We start from the raw sequence: 24,355 nt of genomic DNA on the forward strand, positions 1-24,355 counted from the left end.
TAAATTTTTATCTTGTGGGGACATTTTTTGGGACCCAATGACGAAATAAACTTATAAATGATACAAAATGAATTATATATTTGTTTTTGCATTAATATCTTACTGTGCCTGTACAGGAGGCAGAGTCATTGACTGGTTTACACTCTGGATGGCAAGAGACACAGTTCAATCCATCCACAAACTCTCGCACTGACCTGTGGGAAATGCATTTGATGTACAGTTAAACAGTAAGAGTTTAAAAACCACAACAGTATATGAATCTGCATTGTATTGTATGTCATTAGCAGTTACTCATACAAAGTCTGAAACTGAAACTATGGAAAAATTCAACAAGCCCAATATTCAGCATTCTAATAATGTGTATTTTAGTAAGTAAACTTAAAGTAGTGGTCGACCGATATATCCGCCGATATTTGGCATTTTTGAAATAAGGCCGATAAGTTTTTCTGCTTGGCCGATGTGGTTGAGGTGGGACTTTTATTTTGACAGCACTGAGAGGGGCAGCGCCTGAGCACACAGTGCTCACATTCTCCCTCTTGTTCGCTATTGTTGTTTCTCGTTTGCCGTCAGCGTTAAGCAAATATGCATTTTTATCATTTAAACAAATCTTTGATTGACTAATGAACATTTAATTTCACAAACCTTGCAAACTTGTGCATTCTTATCCAGCATGATCACGTGTTCTCTGCATGGTTGGTCCGTGTTAACTGAATACTTTAAATTTTAAACTCGTGATTTAAAATTATGATGCGCTTTATGCATTTGCCCACTGCCATATTCATGTCATTTTCTCTGTGTGCTGTATGTATAATGAGTGTTACCCTGGCTTTATTTGAAAAATATGTTTCCCAATGCACACAAACTTCCCAGAATACTGTGTGCCCTGTTGGTTCCAGTGTTTACTTCCTTTTTAATTATATTTTTATTAAATATTTATTTATATGTGAAAATACTTTGTCATATAAAGTATAAGTGTGTTTATTTTACACATTTATTTTTTAATCCATTGTCAAATTATTTCAAATTTCTTAAATATTAAATAAAATGAAAAAAAAAAAAAATTATATTGGCTTTATATCAGTTATCGGCCCACCTGCTTTCCAAGATATCGGCATCGACTGTCAAAAAAACCCAATATCGGTTGACCACTAACATAAAGCACAAAAAACAAAAATCTGCTCATTCATACAGTACTCACCCCTGTAGGACATTACACTGCTCCACACACTCCGTCCCACGTTTGTAATTCAAACACGACACACACTGACTAGGTCCGGGCCCCCAGCAGCCTGCATCCGCACACAGGGGGTCACATACTCTCCCCTCTGAAACTACACAAAAAGAAAAGAATTTCCTGTGTCTGATTCTAAAGTCAAGCATGTAATGAAATATTACTCATTATGGGAAACTCATAATGAAAAAAAATAAATAAATTTTATTCAGAGGCCTTAACTAACTATTTGGTTTAGTTGCTGATATTTATATGGCCAAAATAATATTAAATTAACTGTTTGTAATGTAACTCAATGAGATCTTTATAACATTTAATATCTTCATAATCTTTATAACTCTATATTTCCCAATAATATATCTTAGTAAGATGATATTTACATGATTAGACTTATGATCAAAGCTCTGTAAACCTGTTTTGGGGCAAATTATATAATGCAATTCAAAACTGATGACTAAGAGATGGGCAAATTTATAATGCTAGTATTTAATGGACATTTGCGTACATTATATTATAATTATGTTAATTAAAAACAAGGTACTCAACACCATGCTGTGCATATAGTCCAGGGGTCTCCAAACTTGGTCCTGGACGGCCGGTGTCCTGCAGAGTTTATCTCCAACTTGCCTTAACACACCTGCCTGGAAATTTCTAGTATGCCTAGTAAGACTTCTATTAGCTGGTTCAGGTGTGTTCAATTAGAGCTGGAGCTAAACTCTGGGACTGAGTTTGGAGACCCCTGATATAGTCAATCTGCTAAGTGTCATGCTTAATGATGCACTGTATTCATTACTGTTTTTAAAATATAGTACACCTTGTTGTACAGTATGCATTGCTTTAATCAGACAAACATAAGAAAGGGCTTTTACCACATGTTTGCTGGTCTTGGTTGTTGTTGCTGATGAGGTTGGGTCCCTGTGTGGGGTGGAGCAGCGAGTTCCAGGGCAGAGACGAGGTGTAGCACAGTCTGGAGTTATTATGAATCAGTACTATGCCTCCACTGACACTGCTCAAGGAACGCAAGCCGAGAGACTCGATCGGCAAAGACTGAACTCCCAAAGAGAAAACACCCCTGCAGAGAGAGAGAGAGAGAGAGCAATGATTTAAATACATTAACTAGATAACTAAGTAGATTACTAGATTTATACATTAATGCAGAAAACTGACTAATTTGCTTGAGCAAATGTGCTTGTTATAATGCTGACTTGTTCTTGGTGGGTTTCAGGTGGTAAAGCTACTAATCTATCATAGCCCCATTTGTGTGTCAAATCTTTACTTTGACTTCTAAAGTGTGAAAAATGACCTACACTTCCTACAAAGAACATTCTTTTCTCAGTCTGTGTGGTTAGAATAGACTTGAAGAGATGAAAGGAAAGAAAACTGATATATCATGCAGCAGGTGTACAGGATAATCATTAACCTTTACAACTAAAAGGAAACTGCAGGTTTGATAAGTCTAGACGTCAGACAAACAAGAAAAGTGGGTAAATAGTCTAGCAAATCACGTTTAAAGACATAAATAGGAAACATGAAATGGGGAACAAAAAACAAAACAAAAGAAGAGCTACATTTCAAATAAGAACCAAATACATATACTTACTTGTAAAGCATTCTTCCTCTGATTATCTTCAAGTTTTCAAAAACACTCAGATCAGGCAAATTGTCTGGCCATGCATCTATGTACAGGTATCCTAAAATACAAATATAATGTTATTGCAAATGCAAATTTCATTTAATGATTGACTGGTACAGCTAGTATCGCTGTTATGTAGATTTTAGCTCTCAGAGTGCAGACATCTACTGTATAGATTTGTATTTCCTTAATAGTCTTTATGATACGAGTCTATCTGAACTGTGATCTTCACCTGTGATTTCTTCTATTGTCTTTAACTTCTCCAGGTCACTCCACTGCAGTCCAGATGAATTGGTAGCTGCATTTCTGTATGAACAACACAGCAGATTTCAATAAAATAAGTGTAACAATAGGTATAAAACCAATCATGTATAAAAAAAATTTAATGAAAAGAAATTATTTTAAGTCAGCTAGTTATTCACACTCATGTCATTGCAAACCCATATGACATTATTTCTTCTGTGAAACACAAAAGTTGAACTTTTTTCTGTATAATTAAAGCTTTCAGTAAGCAGGAGCTGTCAAGCTTTAAAAAATATTATAAAGCCTATACATATTCAAACTTGGCATGTCAAGACAATTAAACCAAGTTTAAGGTCAATAGCTATATGTCCATCAAAATTTGAGAATTAAACTTGTGTGAAGGGTGAAAAACCAGAATATTGCATCAAACATTTGCAAATAAAGCAATGTTTCCATCCCATGAGTTTAAGAGAACAAAATCTTCACTTCCTGGGAAATTGGCATAAATCATAAGTAATTAAAATAATAAAAAAAGATCTCGCAACCAGGAAAATTATTTGCACATCAGAGCAGATGTTATCTACAGTATGTTATCTTGCCTTCAGAGGCAAATATCTGATTTTGTGGCACAATCATGAGCTACAGTTCTGGGATGTAATTATACCAAATCATTTTGATGATTTTGGCTCAGGTATTTCAGAATGACAACAATATTTTAGATGTGTGAAATGGGATTGATCTGCTGGTTAGTCCAGTTACTCAATCACATGATCTATTGAGGCAAATTCATGTGAGTTTTTTTGTTGAGAATTTATTCTGTAAATGCTCCCATCATAGTTTATGCAGGTTTTCTTGTCAAATAAAAAATGTATTAAAATTTTGCATTAAAATATGGGGAAGCAAACATAGCAAATGACAGTTTGAGAGCTGCAGCAAAAAATAATTTAAATTTCGGTCTGTTTTTAACACAAAGCTACCATACTAATAGTGCACTATCACTTTTATACTATACATATACTAGATACTTTTTCTAGCAAAATGTTCTTAATATCTTCCTTTTTTGTGGCACAGAAGTAAAAGACAAGCAACATGAGAACCAGCATTGGAATTTTAAGCTAAACAACTGTCCTTGCTTACACTTTGAAGGAGTCTGTAAGAAAAGCCAAACTGCCGTAGATTTTCTCACAGCCAACGAACATGCCAATGTTGGTGGCATCCACCACTGACACCCCTTGAAGGTTTCCCATTCCTAGTCCATAACACACTAACAGACGGCACATATGTTAATTAATAGTATAAAAATAGGAGAAATGATACTGACATATATAGTACATGCAAAGACATATATATAAAAATACCACAACTGTTATAAAGTGCTTTTTCACACATTTTGGAACTCAGTGACACTTTAAATTGCAGCTTGAACCATTAGAAGCATACGTACATTTCAGCCAAAATATGCACACTTATGCATACAGACCTTTTGGACACTCTCCTTCACACTTTTCACATTTCTGTGTTTTTTGGCCATCTACATCATCAGTGATAACTTCCATGTTAGCTTTGGGACAGACCATTGTACATGCCACTTCCATTGCCAGATAGTTATCTAAAGGTGTAGAAAGTACAGCATATACAATATTCTCACATAGAAAGAAAAAGCAAGGCCTTTGGACATTGAACAAGATATCCTTTTGTTAGTGAAGTTAAAGTTTGACATACGGGGACACTGTTTAACACATGTGGCTCCAAAGCTGAACTTTTTGTCCTTGTTGGGTTTGGACTGAAAGGTGTTTGGGTCATAGATGTTGGGTGGGGGGCAGTTGTCTTTACATGTCCCACTGTCATTGAAGTGACGACAGGCCTAAAGATGCAAAAACAAAATGGGGCAAAACAGATATTATTTTCATATTTCAGTTAGATATGAATGATATAAATGGAATATTTATGATCTTTTTACCAGACAGTCAGTGTCTTTCGGCCCCGTGCACCCAGCAGCACACTGCACATGACAGCAGTCGTTGGGTTTCGGACCCTTACAGCGCAAACAGCCAGATGAGCATTGCACTGAGGTCACTGTAGAGAAAGTGCTACATGTAATTTCCTCAAAAGATGAATTTCATTACGTTTCACGGAAAAACACAAATAATTAATTTGGTCAAATTGTCTCTATTTAATCCCTGATAGGAGATCAGGAACTGATAGCATTGAACTGATCAAAAATTTTCTCTCATCTAAACTAGATTTACTGTAATACTGTCAAAATGAACACAGCTGTCATGACAGATGTTAATTTTGCCATAGAGCACCAAAAAATATCCATTAACTTTTTAAAAAAAAGACTTTGGGCCAGTGATACTCACATGTTTGGCAGTCCTGATTTGTTTCTCCCCAGCATCCACTGTTTGAAGGACAAGCTGAAGAACAAAGGGGACCTGAAAAAAGATAAATATTATTGAGAAATAACAGTGACGCATGAAACAGTCTGATGTATGATGGCATAGTTCTCTTGAAGTTAACTCACAGTTCTTTGGGATGTCTTGCAGGTGCAGCGGTTTGTTTTCAACTTTAGTAACAGTGTCTTCCCAGTTAATATTCCGAGGAAAGCAAAGTTGAGGATTTCCCCAAATATAAACCCCGCCAAGCAAGATTTCTGTGAAACGTAAGCAATAATTTTACTCACAGTGTTCTACTTCCTGTTAAAAAGGATATTTAAATAATTTTACAGCAAATGCACACACAAAGAGCAATTTCAATTAAATATTTTGGAGCTGAGTAAATTTCACATTTCCAGGCATTTCAACTAGGAGTTGTGCAACAGGGACTTTAGAGTGAGGAGGGAAAAAATCCCATCATATATTTCAAATCAGGGTCAACTTTTTCACACAAATTCACCGTTTTGATTTGATTTGAGAGTGACCACTCTGTGAGTGGTTCTTTATGTATCACTACACCATTAACAATGGACAATTTTGACCACAAGATTTAACAGAAAATTTGAGAATTTGCTATAGAAATGTCATTAGTTTCTATGAGTTCTTAAAATTGTATTAATTTCTATAACCTTCCGGACCTAGATATCACAATTTTAAAATTCCGTGATTTTTCCATGACCATTTCTGAATTTTCCATGACTCTGGGAACCCTGAACAAATGACTATCATTGCAATGCATTTATTCATTTCATTTTTTTGTTCGATTATACTTATTAGTGTACAAATGTTTCTAATAAGACAAAAAACTTCCAGAAATGAAATACGTTCTAAGATCCCTGGAGAAAGACCACTTTGTGTTCTACAGGAAATAGTTATTAACTAGTAACATTTGCCACCCAATGAATCACACTAGCAATTACTCTCAAATGACAGCCTGATGTTATAATTTGATTTGGATTTAGTACACACAAAGAGAATGAAATATTTTAGAGCTGAGCATAAAAATGTATATTCACAATTGAAATTTCCATGACTTAATTTACAGAGAGAATATAAACTTATTTGCCACACCCCCTAACTAGACTGCTCCCCATCCATTTTACTTCAAGTGACTGAAGAAATGAGAGTAGTCTGTAATACCATTTCACACTTAAATCAAAAAATTACCCAATATAAAATTTTGACTTTTTTAAAACACCAAGTCCCACACTCCTTACCTGTAAGACTCCTGAGGCGTATTTCTCTCAAGCCGAGTCCCGTCTGACTGTGGTGGATGTTGTTATGTACAGCGAGAGCATAGCTGGAGTTATAAAGCTGACTGCCTCGTATGATGCGTAGATTTTCCAGAGGAACTGAACGCACTGAGACGTGAGCTATCAGCACATACCCCTGAACCTCCACAATCCCCTACACACAAACAGAACATGAGCACATCTTTTCATAATTTGATTGACAATGAGACTCATTATACGTGAGAAGCTTAAATAATTAGCAATTCTATTATTTTTATCAGTTGTACAAGAAATTTTACTTGAAGTAGTATGTTACATGTAATGCACTAGGCCTACCAGTTGACCTTTTTAAAATTATTATACCTTTGTAATTTAAAGCATAGGCCTATCTATAAAACGTTGTAGACTTTCAGAAATATGCTATAGTCAAACTCAGGCACATACACATTATTAATTGTACTGTGATTATTTACACAATAGCAAGAAAATGAACAGGAATGTAGAAATGGTTAAGCACCAATATGCATCTGCTGTGTAATAAAGAGCACTATAGAGACACACACAAACACACAACAGTCCCATACCTGCAGGAAGGAGAGATCTGGACTTCCCTGCAGGTGTGTGATCTCCAGGTTCCCATGAACCACCTGGCAGCCCGTGTACAGCAGCCTGAGCATTTCATAATGATTCTCAAGACTGGAGGGTAAAGCCAACTTCATATCAGTCCCAAGACATACTGAAAAATAAAATAAAGATGCCCACATCAGCAGGCATGTATAAAATTATATGGATGTATGTTTGTGTGTGTATATATTATACACACACACACACACACACACACACACACACACACACACACACACACAGGTGCATCTCAATAAATTAGAATGTCGTGGAAAAGTTCATTTATTTCAGTAATTCAACTCAAATTGTGAAACTTGTGTATTAAATAAATCCATTGCACACAGACTGAAGTAGTTTAAGTCTTTGGTTCTTTTAATTGTGATGATTTTGGGTCACATTTAACAAAACCCACCAATTCACTATCTCAACAAATTAGAATACTTCATAACCAATTAAAAAAAAACAGTTTTAGTGAATTGTTGGCCTTCTGGAAAGTATGTTCATTTACTGTACATGTACTCAGTACTTGGTAGGGGCTCCTTTTGCTTTAATTACTGCCTCAATTCGGCGTGGCATGGAGGTGATCAGTTTGTGGCACTCCTGAGGTGGTATGGAAGCCCAGGTTTTTTTTTACAGTGGCCTTCAGCTCAACTGCATTTTTTGGTCTCTTGTTTCTCATTTTCCTCTTGACAATACCTCATAGATTCTCTATGGGGTTCAGGTCTGATGAGTTTGCTGGCCAGTCAAGCACACTAACACCATGGTCATTTAACCAACTTTTGGTGCTTTTGGCAGTGTGGGCAGATGCCAAATCCTGCTGGAAAATGAAATCAGCATCTCCAAAAAGCTGGTCAGCAGAAGCATTAAGTGCTCCAAAATTCCTTGGTAAACGGGTGCAGTGACTTTGGTTTTCAAAAAACACAATGGACCAACACCAGCAGATGACATTGCACCCCAAATCATCACAGACTGTGGAAACTTAACACTGGACTTCAAGCAACTTGGGCTATGAGCTTCTCCACCCTTCCTCCAGACTCGGACCTTGGTTTCCAAATGAAATACAAAACTTGCTCTCATCTGAAAAGAGGACTTTGGACCACTGGGCAACAGTCCAGTTCTTCTTCTCCTTAGCCCAGGTAAGATGCCTCTGATGTTGTCTGTGGTTCAGGAGTGGCTTAACAAGAGGAATACAACAACTGTAGCCAGATTCCTTGACACGTCTGTGTGTGGTGGCTCTTGATGCCTTGAACCCAGCCTCAGTCCATTCCTTGTGAAGTTCACTCAAATTCTTGAATTGATTTTGCTTGACAATCCTCATAAGGCTGCGGTTCTCTCGGTTGGTTGTGCATCTTTTCCTTCCACACTTTTTCCTTCCACTCAACTTTCTGTTAACATGCTTGGATACAGCACTCTGTGAACAGCCAGTTTTGGCAATGAATGTTTGTGGCTTACCCTCCTTGTGAAGTGTGTCAGTGATTGTCTTCTGGACAACTGTCAGATCAGCAGTCTTCCCCATGATTCTGTAGCCTAGTGAACCAAACTGAGAGACCATTTTGAAGGCTCGGGAAACCTTTGCAGGTGTTTTGAGTTGATTAGAATGTCACCATATTCTAATTTGTTGAGATAGTGAATCGGTGGGTTTTTGTTAAATGTGAGCCAAACTCATCACAATTAAAAGAACCAAAAACTTAAACTACTTCAGTCTGTGTGCATTGAAGTTATTTAATACACGAGTTTCAAAATTTAAGTTGAATTACTTTCTTCTTATTCTACTTACAAAAGTGATTTAGTCAAGAGCAGTGAGAGATTTTCTTTCACTGTTGTTTGATTATCATGAATGGCAAACAGGACAAATATTGGACAGCTTCCTCTTTAAGACCGAAGTCCAGGTCCAATATACTGTTACACATGCATTTTCTCTCGCAACTGTTTACATTCCCTTAAGACCTTAATAACTTGTGTTTATGAGGATACTTGCAAGGGTAATTTGGAAGCATATAAGTGTTTATGCAATGGTTCAAAGCAGGGCTCTGAACCGGTTCAAGGAACGAAAACGAAACTGGAAACGAATTAAATCTGGACAGGAACAGAACCAGAAACAGAAATGAAATCAAATTTTATAGTTCCGAACAGAATCAAAAATTTGAAATGGCCATTAATCGGTTAATAACGTTTTTTTATCGTTCCATTTAATATTTGAAATTTGCTGTCAACCAATCACGAATTCCAGTAGTAAAACGAAACAGCAGAGAGTAGTTTTCTTTTTTTTGCAAAAGCTTTACAGTTTTAATTATTTTGCAAAAGCTTGACAGCTTTGAATAATGTCTTGCTTCTGTATAACCAGCCAGTGTTGGTATGACCATCGCACTGATGCCTTGCGCACACACAATATATTTTGCTATATTGAAGCCTGTTCAATATCAAAATAAAATACAGTTAAAGAAACAAACAAAAAGTTTCACTGCTCCGTTGTACAAAATTTGTTGCGTTCAGCGTGACCGCGCCTCACTGTGCTGATAAAGCCGACGTGAAGGATGATGTTTTATGTCGATGAAAGTACAAACACTGTATAATAAATAATATTTTAGCATCCAGATACGTCGGGAATATGGAAACATTTGGATTCGTGCCGAATGAGAGAGGTAGGCACCACTTTCACCTTAAATTAATTTGTTTTTGGATTGATGTTTTTATAGACTAAACTTTTTGGAGGATTTGTTTTGGAGAGAAACTAATAACTGTTTTTACAATGATTTTAATTAGAATTTTGCTTTAGCCTACGGGCATTTTAACTTTTATTATTTCGGAAAGTAATAGGGCTAATAAAATGTGTGAGCCGCGACTTTTTTTCACTCTCAAAACTCAATCTAACTCAATCAACTGTTTTTTTTTTTTTTTAATAAATGCAAACATTTTTAAATATCTTAAAAATACTTTTATGTCTTTAAAGTGTTAATAGATTTTTTTTGTTTTTAGCAGCCTACATTTGGCCAAAATCTAGAAAAGATGATGTTGTATTTGCTGACTAAGTGCAGCAGGTTATTGGCTAACGTTACCAGATCTCTCTTTTTTTCTTTTCTTTTTGAGTAAAGAAAACGCTGTACTTTATTATTATTATTATTAGGCAAATTATAGGCAAATATATATATATATATATATTAAATAACGCATTATTATCAGAACGGTAATAATATCAGAGGAACACTGAAAAAGAAACGGTAAAATATCGATTCTGCTCAGAGTGAACTGATTGATTTTTTTTTTTTCTTTTTTTTTTCAAGCCCTGGTTCAAAGCCAATAAAGTGGCAAAAATGCTCACGAGCTCTATTAGCAGCTGATGCATGGCTTACGCACTCCTCTCACACAGAAGCAGACAGCGCGTTCATATAGCTCTGTTGTGTTTCAATGGCCGAAAATCAGCTGTTTTAAACTGCAGTGCTTAAAAACGCATGCAAACATGAGGTTTTCGTGACCATGCGCACAGCAACGTCACGTGAGCGCGCATGCTATTCACGTTTCTGCTTGCATAATGCATGCAAGTCTGCCATCATTCAAATTATGAAAATGTTTTCAAATAAAAATTTTATTTTATTTTGCTGTACCACGAAATAAACGATAGAGCATAATATGAAACGATAGACTTTTTATTTCGTCCATCTGATATATATCATCATATCGCCCTGCTTACAAGAAAACATAACTGCTATTTCATATTAATTTGTACAGTCTGATTTGTATGGAGACACCTGTGTGAAGAGATTCATTTGTAAAAATTCATTTGATCCTGAAAAAGAATTTGCAAAAACAAAATAAGTTACAAATTGTCATGAGATTATGTTGAAATTAATTAATTTGTTTAAATCAGGGAATATGAACAGGGTTCTCATAACTATAGATCAATTAATTATCAATCCATGATTTTGCACTTTTGATTATTGAATAAAAAAAACATATTCACAATAGAAATGGTTATTCCATTACCTTTCCATGTAACAAGTGTAAAATTCCATGATATGTACATGTTTCAATAGCAGTGGGAACCATGTGTAAAACTTTGTAAATAACAGCCGTTTGAATGCTATGGAAACCCACATGGCTTTTCTGTGGAATTCTACAGTTACAGATTATAGAAGTGTCATCTATGCTTCAACATATACTTTGTGAAATCATCTTTATGTGGTTTTCACTCTGAACTATACTCCACAAAAAAAACATGATTTATTCTTAAAATAAAAGAATGGAAATCAAACTCCGAGTACTGCCTATAAAGTCTGTATTAATATCAAATGAAATGTATTCATTTGACTTATAGTAGAAAATACACCTTTAATGCACACACACGCACACACACACACACGATTTAAACAGTCCTGACTACTGTCCTCCTGTCTTTGATTTATCACACTGCTACTCTGTGCAGGATACCGTAAATAGATGTGTTTGGCATTCACTCTGCGGCCCATTTATGACAAAGTGTGTGCATGTGCAGCAATGTACTGAGATTTGTGCATGCCGGTATCATATTTTACTGTTGCGATTAATTGATAATGCTTTTGTCACGGTATACGGTATTATCACAGTATTGAAATTTAGTTAAAAAAAAAAAAAAGTGGTCATAGTACAGTATTACAGGTTAAATAACTTTTTTCATATAACAAAATAACTGAACATTTAAATACAATAAAGCAATATAAAGTTAAAAGTTTTACACATTAAAGTGCACTAGAACTATAAAGACCAATAGGTATCACTTTAAAATAAGACATCATTAGTTAACCTTAGTTAGGCCTGTCGCGATAGTCGATAAATCAATTAATCGCACGATAAAAAAAATGAGCTCGATAATATTTCCGGCCGCGGTAATTTATTTTTTCAATTTTTATAAAAAAAAAATGTTGTAACATGTCTAGAGCGCAGCCAGTGGACAGCCCGTGGCAGAAAACACCCTCTCCGATGGCACAGATGTCCCGGGAATAAAGAGATAACGTCTCGCTATAGTGGCCAGCTTTGGGAAGCGGCTTTCATTTGCTTGTGGATGTTTGCGTCGCAAGTGATATTGCATTGTACTTGCACTACTGCTTTATTTTAATACAGCGTAGCATTATTTTGCAAGTAACTTCGTTGCCCTTTCTGTCGAAATGGTACCACATAGTAGCCTACTTTTCGCTCGCTTCATTTGGCTTGCTCAGCTAAATATGTCTGTAGGCGTGTGGTTGCACGTGTCAACGCGCCCAGTGAGTTAACATATATATATATATATATATATATATATATACATACATATATATATATACATATACATATATATATATACACATATATATATATATATATATATATATATATATATATCAGGGGTGCAACTATCCAGTGTTAGGGGGGGGTATGCAGCAAAAAAATTTGGCGTAATATATATATATATATATATATATATATATATATATATATATATATATATATATATGGCGTGTTTATATACACATAAACATATATATATAAACATATATATATATAAATCTAAATGTAGATATCAGAAACATTTTGCAGTAAGTTAGTAAACACTTGCAAGTCAACATTAATATTTGCAAGCCTCCAAGTTTGGTAGCAAATCTATGCATGATTCCAAGGTAAACCAGAGATATTAAAGTTGTTTTCCAGATTCTTGTCATTTATTGTAAATGCTACCTTATATTTTTCAGTTTTCAGCTCAGCAACCTCGGTTTTGCATATTCTAAGCTAGCTACATATTCTGTCTGCTACATTCCCAGTGTAAGCAAACGCTAGCTAGTCTGTTAACATGAATAACATATTTGCAAGCCTCCAAGCATAGACGTCACATTTTAAATCCTACCTGTTGCCTTTCACCATCCACTTATTTAGCTGCTGTTGCATCCCCTGACATGCCATCTCCTTTTCCCTCTTTCTTTTTTCTATTTTTAGCCCCCGATAGCTTTTTTGCTTTTTCGCCCCGCCCACTCGCGATATTACCCTTCTATGTCTAAATTCTATGATGAAATCTTATGAGGGCACCGGCGCCTACTCTAGCCTGTTAGTCCTCTAAATTTTATATAACTTTTTTATATAAATTTATATAACTTTTATTATTTAAAAAAAAATTTAACCATCGCTTTGGCGCCCCCCATGGTGCGGCACCCCTATGCGCCGCATATAGCGCATACCCACTTTTTGCGCCACTGATATATATACCAGTGGCACAACGAAATTTCAGCAATGGATTTCCACCACCGAAAAACCCTTGCTGTAACTCTGCTACAAGATTTATTTACGAAGAAAAGTAAATACTCCGCAGTGTTTGGGTTCACCCCATTCTTCAAAAACAACGGGGAATTTTACCCCGAAGGAAGCTGATTGAGTTGGTTCTGGTGCTCTTGCGTCATTCTGAAAAGTTGAGATGTTTTTAACTAGATGCGGTGCAGACCTTTCTTTTACTGTCTATGGTGCAGACGCGCCTGGAAAAAACGAGCGTGTCGCACCGCGTGAGCGTCGCTTCCATTATGAGTGCGCATACCGCGCGTCTACATTTGAAATAACGAACTTGAGCGCCCAAAAGACGCGATATGTGAACGGCCCCTTAATCGGTCAAAATGTTTAATTTCAGTTAACGGTTAAACGGTCAATATGAGCATCCCTAACTGGCATATAAACATAATATAACATATAAACATACAAAATTAATTAATTTTAAGCCACACAAAGTCAACATGTTGGTATTTCTTGCTCGGAATCTGCCATAAAATCTCTCTCTCGTCCTTGGTGGACATAGACGGCAATTCACTTTTGATTTATTTGAACAAAGCTTTATGCTGGAGAAATTATTTTCCAAAAGTTTTTTGCATATGGCCTGTTGAGGCTTTGTTTGTTTGTTTACAAAGGTCATAACTGGCACTATTTATGCCTGAGCCTAATGTTTAATATTTTTTGAAGTGCAATTTTGTTTACATCCATTTTATTTATTGATTTTGGTTGTTTTTGGTATTTATTCAAGTGCATTGTTTTAACAGAGACTGACAGTCCATTGCTTTTATTGTTTTTTGGTTGTTTTGTTCATTTATTGTGGATATTTAAAATGTTTTCTGTTTTCAGTGTTAAATATTCTTTAGAAATAAAAGTTTATTGATCTTTGAAAAGGTTTACCTGCATTAGTATGCCAATATCATTATATTAGTTGAAACTGGTCTTAGAACAACAATATTATCGTTTATCGCAATAATTTCTTGGACAATTTATCGTCCAGCAAAATTTGTTATCGTGAAAGGCCTAACCTTAGTTAATGCATTAACATTCAAGGCAAGGCAAGGCAAGGAAAGTTTATTTATATAGCACATTTTGTACACAATGGTAATTCAAAGTGCTTTACATAAATAAAGTAAAAAAAAAAAAAAATCATGAAGAAAAATAACCACAAAAATAAAACAAGCAATTTAAGAACTTTAAAAATGATTTAAAAATTGACTTAAAAAGAATTTAAGAGTTTAAAAATAAAAAATGATTTTACATAAAATACAATGCAATACATAAAATATAGTGTAATCAGTTTGGACATTGCATAGTGCTCATTCAATAAATGCACAGCTAAACAATGAGTAATAGCTACATTTGCTATAGAAGTAATTAATCTTTGTTAAAAAATACAAGTCTTAGTTCATGTTAGCTCATTATAACAGTTGCAACTTTAAATTTTAACCATGCGTTATTAAATATTGGAATACCTAAGATTAATGAATGTTCAGAAGAATTTTTCATTGGCAGTTTGTTAACTAAAGAAGCCCTAATGTAAAGTGTGAATGATCAATAAAGAATCAAAACACTTTCAAACAATTTCTAGGGTAGTATGTTGTAGTCCAGATTAAAAAAAAAATAGTTTGAAAATAAATAGCCTATTAAGTCTAAATATTTAAGTATTTGGCTCTGTGATGAACACCATAGCAAATCCACAAATCTGAATGGCTATTTAAAATTATTTAAATATGGTTTAGAGAGTAGCAGCTGCTTTATTAATGGGGTTTACAGGGTAAGGGCTGCATTTTAGCGCCATCTGCTGTCAGTGAGTAAATGTGCTTTCATTCAGCGTGTCTCTCACATGTTCCCCCATGTGCTTCTCTTACGTGCTTGTTTACATCAGAGCGCAGACTTCTTTCAAGCAGCATACAGCAGTGTTGTGCATTTTGAGCAGTTGATGGGAAAAAATATTCTTAAAATGCATTCCAAATTCTTAATAATTTGTAATATATAATTATTCACGGTATTTCGAAGTGGCCACGATAACAATACCGTGCATATTCATTACCGCATTACCGAATACCGGCACAAGTCTAGTATGGAGATATTTGGTGACTCGTTGCCCTCATTTACAGACGATTTCCTGTAAGGTCACTTTACATGGTAAAGATGAGATGGTCACTGCAGTCACCCGGATCCAGTACGTATCCAGCCCAGATGGTGCATCAGCACCTAGAGATGACTTCAACAGCCCTGAATGTCAGCGGAGACCAGGACAACCATATGCCACCGTTATAAATTTTTTTTTACAGAACATATAATGCAGATAAAATGCTTGAAATGGTGTAATTACTTAGTTTTGTATATGAGTTTTTTTTCCATTGTTTGCTACTGGCTACCTGGAACTATCTCCGTAACGGTGCGGCAAATCCGCACCAAATTCAGGGGATCCCTATCAGCTCGAGGAACCCTCTTGAAGTTTACGTCTAGAGGCTCTCTTTCGAATGAGACTACCTCCGTGTCGATAGCCCGGGAGATAGTTTGGGAGTTACGGATGGTTAAATTCACGGTCAGGCGCCAACCGATCTAGCCCCCCCCTCCCCTGGGGGCTACTAATGCATGGAGGGTGGTATTTGAGAGGGCTCCTCGAGCTGAAGGGATCCCCCGAATTTGGTGGAGTTCACTTCAGTAAGGAGGTCTCTTGTTCAGCAGCAGGATTCAAGCATTGTGTTATTCAACCGTAAGTGCCATGCAAAGTGGACTTCACGTGAAATTCCGCCATGATTCAACGTACACATTACATTCCAAGGGCATTAAAGTGCGCAAGACATGAATTTATATTGTATTTATTTATAGAGCCTATATTATGTCAGACTTCACACTTCTCTAGTAAGTTTCATCTGTGTGTGAAGACATTAGAGCAAATCCGTAAATAAACTTCAACGGAATAAAGTTGAATGGAATTGAAGTGAATTAAATTAAAGTTGAATAAACTTCAACTTTACTGTTCAGTGCACTGATGTCCGACACATTTTGGATAATAAAGTTTATTGTTAAATTGTTAAATGCTCTGCCTCCTTTACTCTTTCTTGTCTTTATAAGTGTTTGATCACCGCATTTGAGTGATCATTGCAAAAAAATGTGTCTATGTATATATATTCTGTTAATGTATATACTGTATTCTATATATAGTACCAGTCAAATGTTTGAACACCAAGCCTTTTTTACTCCCTAATATCGGTATCGGTATCAGCCCCAAAAAACCCATATTGGTCGGGTTCTATTGAAGACCTTGCCTTCTTGACGGCCAATGGGACAAAACCACAGGAACCAGATGAGTCCTCTACACAATGTGACTTTGCTGCAGCCTGGAATTAAACTGCTGGTTTCGTCTGGCCAGAAGAGAACTGGCCCCCCCGCCTGAGCCTGGTTTCTTGAAGGTTTTTTCTTCATTCCGTCACTGATGGAGTCTTGGTTCCTTGCCGCTGTCTCCACTGGCTTGCTTAGTTGGGGACACTTAATATCCAGCGATATCGTCGACTTGACTGCACAGATACTATGTAAACTGAACTGAGCTGGACGATGACTAGACATGTGCCAGTATTCGGTAATGCGATATATCACGGTAATGAAAATGCACAATATTGTTATCGTGGGCACTTCTAAATCCCGTGAATAATTATACATTACAAATTATTCCGAATCTGGGATGCACTTTAAGAATACTTTTCCCATCAACTGGTCAAAATGCACAACACCGCTGTATGCTGCTTGAAAGACGCCTGTGCGCTCTGATGTAAACAAGATCACATGAGAAGCACGTGGGGGAACATTTGACAGACATGCTGAATGAAAGCACATTCACTCTCTGACAGCAGATGGCGCTAAACTGCAGAAAATGTAGCCGTTACCCTGGAAACCCCATAAATAAAGCAGCTGCTCTACTTTCTAAAACGTATTTAAATATATTTAAATAGCCATTCAGATTTGTGGATTTGCTTTGGTGTTCATCACAGCGCCAAATATTTAAATATTTAGACTTAATAGGCTATTAATTTTCAAACTTTTTTACAATTTAATCTGGACTACAACATACCCTAGATATTGTTTGAAAGTGTTTTGATTATTGTTCATTCACACTTTACATTAGGGCTTCATTAGTTAACATAAACTGCTAGTGAATAATTGTTCTGAACATTCATTAATCTTAGGTATACCAATATTTAATAACACGTTGTTAAAAACAAAAGCTGCAACTGTGTTACTTAATGAGCTAACATGAACTAAGACTTGCAATAACTTGCAAAGACTTGCTTACCTAATAACTTCTGTAACAAATGTTACTATTGCTTATTGTGAATGTTAATGCATTAATTAAGGTTAACTAATGAGGTCTTATTGTAAAGTGATACCTATTGGTTTTTTATAGTTCTTTTGCACTTTAATCTGTGTAAAATGTTTAACTTTATATATTTTTCTGTATTGCTTTATTGTATTTAAATATTAAGTTATTTTTGTTATAAGAAAAATGTTATTTAACCTGTTATATTGTATTATTACCGCTTTTTTGAAACTAAGTTTCAATATTGTGATAATACCATATACCGTGATAAAAGCATTAGTAATTAATCGCAACATGAAAATTTGATACCGGCATATCCCTAACGATGACATCACTGCATTCAATGATGAACTGCCTTTAACTGAAAATTGAGGGGTTTACTATTATCATTTTGCATTATTGACACAAAAAAGAACTATATAAATAAAGGTGACTTGACTTGACTTTAGATTCAGTGCACTGTAAACTGCAGGGTAACATTTGACCATACAGGACTGTAAGCCTAAATGATTTAAAAAAATCTTTCTATAGGTTCAATAGTCTATTTTTCGATAATATTTAAAGTTAATTCCAGGTTTTCCTGTACATAATTCATAAATCAGTACACATTATATCGAAAGGGCTGTTTTTGTGTACTAACAGAAGTGACATATGTATGCATGCTGATGGGACTGAATAATAAGTCACTGTTTTCTCCAGTTCACACTTCCTTTCCAAGTTCCGTTGCTCCTCCTTCATCACCCTAACATTCCCTCGTCTCTGTGCTTGAGTGTGTGAGGGCCGGCTGGTTGTCTTGAATAGAAAACAACTCTAATAGTCCATGCCTATGTGGCCCTTTCTCTTTCTCTCTCACTGTACATCTGTTTCTACATAATCTTTTTTTTTTTTTTTTTTACTCCAACTCAAACCTGATTCAAACTGGCTGAAGTGCAGGTGTTTTACATCACAATGATTCACCAATGACATCCAAACCAACAGGTTTACACACACACTCACTGTAAGTACCTCTGACTTTTGCTTGATAGTTTTATGAAGCTAAATCAATATAATTATATTGCCAATTAAATTTATGTTGTTTGTTTGTTTTTTTTGTTGTTGTTGTTTGTTTTATAGATGTTATATTCTTTATTTATCTGCATGGGGAAATTGTGTTCCTCTTCAAGGGAACTCACACTGCATCCTCTAGTGCAGTGGTTCCCAACCTTTTTTTCAAGAGACCCCTATTTTAACACTGAAAAATCTTAACGACCCCCATGACCCCCCCCCATTCAAATACACCAGTATAGACATCAGCTTAATGTGACTGTCAGTTGTTTAAGTTTTTAATAACACCAGAATGCAAACAATTAACTGCAACTTGCAACTACTGAGTTTTTCCAACAACAGATTCCATTTATTTTCCTAAACCCGTTGAGCAAATAACAGCACATTTTAATCTGTTAGGGTAAATATCAAATCTATCCATTTCACTTATTACCTTAAACGTGTAACAACATGCAAGGGTTCACAATGACCGACTTTTGTTTTCAGCCTGTGCTTTTTAACTGATGAACAAACAGAAGCAAATTAAAATTTACTAACATGAATATCACTTATTCAGAGAATTAATGTATTTTTTGTTTTGCATTCTAAAAACTAAAAACATTCACCAATTAAAACACAACAATAACCACTGCATAATAAATATTTACATATTGTAAGTTATGTTTTTTCATGCCTTTTCTCTTGTTCCTGGTTGAATTAAAGCCCTTATTTAATTGTTTTAATGTGACTATTTAATGTGAAGTCTGGGCCTGCATATCCAGGGCTAGAGATTGTATATTAGGCATGATTTTCGTGACAGCCATACGAAAGTCATGGTGCACATCCAGCTTGTTGCGTGCCTTCGTTTTGATGGTTACCAGAGAACTAAAAGCAGTCTCGGACAGGTATGTTGTGGCGAATGGCAGGATGAGTCTGGTTGTAGCATGGTGCGCAAGCTTGGGTGCGACGTTAGGTCCTTTCACCACCAGCCAGAACCGTTTGTACCCGTGTTCATTGAAGAATCTCCTCAGAAGAGAATTAGACTTGATATCCAAGAGCTCGTCCTCCGCTTGTAAATACTCCACGTCCTCCTCCTGCGCAGTGAATGGATCCATTACCCATGCGCATTTAGCGACATGTTCATCAACATCCGAAAACCGTGACGTCATCTCTTTCTGTAGCCGTTCCATGTGAAGTATGAACTCCTTGCTCAAGGATTCAGGCAAATTTCCCCCGGTCTGTTTAAGAAGTGATGGAAAATGGTGTAGGTCTCGTTTCATCAGCTTATTCCTCCTAAAGTCCACTTTATGCACAAATGCGTCAATAATTTCCTTGCATTCCAGCACATTTGCATCCGCGCTGTGCATGCGCTTGTTTGTTTCATTATAGAGGCTGAAAATATCCGCCAAGTATGACGTTCTGATGAGAAATGCATCTGTCATTTCGTCAAACAGCTTCTGATTGTTCATTTTCAGGAACTCTTTTATTTTTTCTTTTAGTTCAATAAAACGAACCAACACTTGGCCTCTTGATAGCCAGCGCACTTCGGTATGAAGGAGGAGTGTCTGATGCACCTCATCTTCACACAGCTCCGCAAAGATTCGCTTGTTTACCGGGCGGGCTTTTATAAAGTTAACGATCTTTACAACTGTCTTCATTGTTTCATTAAGTTCATCAGAGAGGTGTTTGCTGGCCAAGGCTTGACGGTGTATCATACAGTGAAACACAAGACAGTAGGGTGCTTTTTCTTTCAAACGTGCATTGAAGCCCTTGTTTTTTCCCATCATTGAAGCAGCTCCATCAGTGCAGCATGCGACTAAATTATTATAGGGAATCTGATTCTTTGTGAAGTACGTGTCAATCGCGTGGAAAATATCTTCTCCTCGTGTTGTTGTAGACAAATTAGTCGACAAAAGTATGTCCTGCTTTAGTTCGGAGTCATCAACGTACTGCACATATGCAATGAGGACTGCTTCATCCGCCACAGTAGACGTTTCGTCAAGTTGGATGGAAAATGGGTGCATCTTTAACTTTTCAATCAGTGTGTTCTCAACATCATTTGCCATTCTGTCGATTCTGTGCTTTATTGTATTATTAGACAGAGGTACAGTTTTTAGTTTTGAAGCTGCCTGTGCCCCGCACATTATTTCTGCCATTTTTACACATGCGGGTTTGAGCAGAGTTTCCCCGATGGTGTGTGGCTTTTTTGATTGGGCAATTAAGAGAGCGCACTCGAAGGATGCAACCGTTGCCTGTCTATTTTCATTTCCAGCTCTTGTAATGTAACATCTATTATGTTCTGGGGTCTATTTGACATAACAAGTTCTTTTTTCCTCAGGAAAAATTCTGTAGGTTTACCCACCGTCTGTGGGTGTTTGGTGCTCTGATGTCTCATTAGTTTGCAGGGCTTCATGCTTTCATTCGCTAGTCTCTCACCACAGATTACACACTCAATTCTCACCTTGTCCATCGCTTCAAATGAAACCAAATTCAAGATAACTGTCTAAATAAGGCCTTGTTTTCTTTTTAGCGCATTCATTTTTATCTTCTCCTCGCCGCTTTGCCATATATTCTCTTTGCCTCGTTTTTTTTTCGAAGTTACGTCTGTATCTTCCCACTCTCGCGATATGTTGCAAAATTCTCGGCGTTAAGGATTTTTTTTTTTGTCATATTTATTTAATTTTTTTACATTTTTTTTTCAGAATTATTTTAATCAAAATTAATTTATCGTGCTGTTTAAAAAAAAAAAAATGATTGGCGACTGGCGACCCCTCGAAAATTATTAGCGACCCCTAGTGGGGGTCGCGACCCCAGGGTTGGGAACCACTGCTCTAGTGCACACTATGGGGAATGCCATCAGCATGACCGGTGTCTGTAGCACACTGCAAATCTATTGGACCGTGCAGCTGTGACATCATTAGCGGCATGCCCAGAAGTATAAGAGGGTGCCTGTAAAGCATGTCATCAGCTTCTTTTGTCTTCAGGAGCCGTTTGTTTGTGTTCATGTAGGAGACACTCTGCAAAACGGGTTCGGTTCCCGCGGCCACCTTTGTGGTAAGGCGGGATCTAGCACGGGGGTAGTAGGTGGGGCACGGATGGAGTAGAAAATGTTCCTCTTGTTACCTCTCTTAAGTGGAAGTTTATCAAAGATAGTTTCCTTTGCAGGGCTCTACAGTGTGACCATTTTAGTTGCACTTGCGACTGAAAACTAGTGCGTGCGTCTATGAAAAATATTTAGGATCGCCAGTGCGACTGACCCGATAACCATATTTGTGTATACGCTTAGGGGAGCTTCAAAGGTTTCTTACAACGTGTTTTTGTAGTGTTGAGTAATGTATCACAGACATATCTCTTGATCCCTTGAACACAATGTTAATCACAATCCACTCACTGTTCAAAACACCAGAGTTTTGTTCAGTGCTGAGTTAAGCAAGCTCACGAATCCTCACATTACAAAAAAACAAAGTGTAGACACGCTGTAAATTAGGGCTGCCTACAGGGTATTTACGGTGGCCCAAATGAAACATCAAAGTTCTTTTTCCATCTGTTCAGTCTGCATTGTCTTTAAGAGCATAGCTGTTTGAGGTCAGATGTGATCCCAACTTGGTTGAATGGGAAGTCCCTCCATAATATTAGAGTTGGTTGGGTTCCCCATTTCCCCCCAAGTTATTTTAGCTATCTGGGCGTCATTAGCATGCCCCCCTTTCTAAATTGGTGTATGTTTGCCACTATTTTTGGTGCTCTCTCGCCAGGTGGACAGGCAATGCATAGTGGGTATTTCGTTCCACATAGTGTCCACTAGAGGACGTAGTGTGTGTACCCTTGAAGAGTAACGTCTCGGGTTATGCATGTAACCATGGATCCCCAAGAGGGAACGAGACACTGCGTCCCCTTGCCATGCCTAGGGCCTGCCAGTTTCACATTTCCTTCAGACAAAGAAATTGATGACGTGCATTAAATGTGCCCTAATGTGAGCTCACGTTACAAAACTAAGCAACAACAGTGTCAGATGAAATTTATGCAGTAGAGTAATAGTTAACAAAGGAGGAAACACTAGTAATATAATGAAACATTTACTAACAAAGATAGCATCTACCCCAAGCAATGCGCTGTATTATGTCTCGCGGCTCCAGCTCCAACTGAAACTTGTGAGACACATTCACATCAAATGTTGATTCTGTAGAGTTACACTCACAAGACTTATTCGCAATCACAAAAGTATGTTATTTCCGCGTGCTTTAAAGCCTTGCTGGTTAACTGTTTTATTTGCATGCTGTTCAAACATGTGCTTATTCAGAGCGCATACCCCTGAAGCGACCATACACTAAAAGGCTGGTCAAGCAGCACTTTATTGCTTAGTTATTTTAGTTATCGTCTGATTGCGCTAATACTGTTAAAAAACACACAAGATTTACATATAAACACAGTTAATGTCTAAAGTGAAAGTAAACAGTTGAGAGAAAAACAGATGCATGCAGCTCTTAAAAAGACCATACTAAATATTCTGCCGCTTGTCATTAAAGGGACATTTCACCCAAAAATTTAAATTCTGTCATTATTTCCTCAGTCATGTTGTATAAAACATGTATTAATTTTTATTTATTCTTGTGCTGAACACAAAAGAAGATATTTTGAAGAATGTGGGTATACCAAACAGTTGCTGGTCCCCACTGATTTTAATAGTAGGAAAAAAAAACAGCAACTGTTTAGTTTCCCACATTCTTCAAAATAACTTTTTATGTTCAACAGAAGAAAGAAACTCATTCAGGTTTAAAACAACTTGAGAGCGAGTAAATTATGACACAATTTAAATTTTTGGGTGAACCATTCATATAATGTTAATAAAAGACACAAAGAGAAAAATAACTCACTGCTCTTGACTGAAGTACTTTAATACATTTGCAAGAAAAAGAGTAATAAAAGTACAAGGTACAAAGTACAAATACAAGTAAATCAGTAATAAAATAACTTTTTCATCCTTTCAACAACTTTTCACTTCATATTTTTTGCACCAAATAGTATCGATAACAGTATTGGTAAGTATCGGTATCGATAAGCAGTATCGGTATCGGAATCGATATCGATAAAATGTAAATGATACCCATCCCTAATGCTGATGGCATTCCCCATAGTGTCCACTAGAGGACGCAGTGTCTCGTTTCCTCTCGGGGAACCATGGTTACATGCGTAACCCGAGACGTTTCAATGGACATCTGGATGCCCATTCTTAACAATAACAAATAGAGGGACAAGACGACATACTGGCGTGTAAAATCTGAGAATTTATTGGCCACTGGCTAATATTAGACATCATTTAGTCGCCAGATTGAAGATTTAGTCGCATATGCGAGT

The 24,355-nt window shown here is 36.5% G+C and overlaps 1 protein-coding gene across 1 annotated transcript in view; it reads right to left on the reverse strand.

The window, feature by feature from the left end:
* LOC109066314 (receptor tyrosine-protein kinase erbB-2-like) overlaps positions 1 to 24,355 on the reverse strand; it is a 39,022-nt gene that overhangs the window by 8,943 nt on the left and 5,724 nt on the right. Inside the window, exons 2-14 of the mRNA XM_042767314.1 lie at positions 7,359 to 7,510; positions 6,760 to 6,949; positions 5,632 to 5,760; positions 5,471 to 5,542; positions 5,068 to 5,183; positions 4,830 to 4,971; positions 4,588 to 4,716; positions 4,245 to 4,371; positions 3,097 to 3,170; positions 2,832 to 2,922; positions 2,101 to 2,303; positions 1,199 to 1,331; positions 104 to 194 (exon numbers count right to left, since the gene is read on the reverse strand). Coding sequence (XP_042623248.1) covers positions 104 to 194; positions 1,199 to 1,331; positions 2,101 to 2,303; positions 2,832 to 2,922; positions 3,097 to 3,170; positions 4,245 to 4,371; positions 4,588 to 4,716; positions 4,830 to 4,971; positions 5,068 to 5,183; positions 5,471 to 5,542; positions 5,632 to 5,760; positions 6,760 to 6,949; positions 7,359 to 7,510 — 1,649 coding nt within the window. The remainder of the gene's footprint in view (positions 1 to 103; positions 195 to 1,198; positions 1,332 to 2,100; positions 2,304 to 2,831; positions 2,923 to 3,096; positions 3,171 to 4,244; positions 4,372 to 4,587; positions 4,717 to 4,829; positions 4,972 to 5,067; positions 5,184 to 5,470; positions 5,543 to 5,631; positions 5,761 to 6,759; positions 6,950 to 7,358; positions 7,511 to 24,355) is intronic.

The sequence above is a fragment of the Cyprinus carpio genome, chromosome A12 (genome assembly GCF_018340385.1).
Source record: "Cyprinus carpio isolate SPL01 chromosome A12, ASM1834038v1, whole genome shotgun sequence".
Classification (NCBI taxonomy): domain Eukaryota; kingdom Metazoa; phylum Chordata; class Actinopteri; order Cypriniformes; family Cyprinidae; genus Cyprinus; species Cyprinus carpio.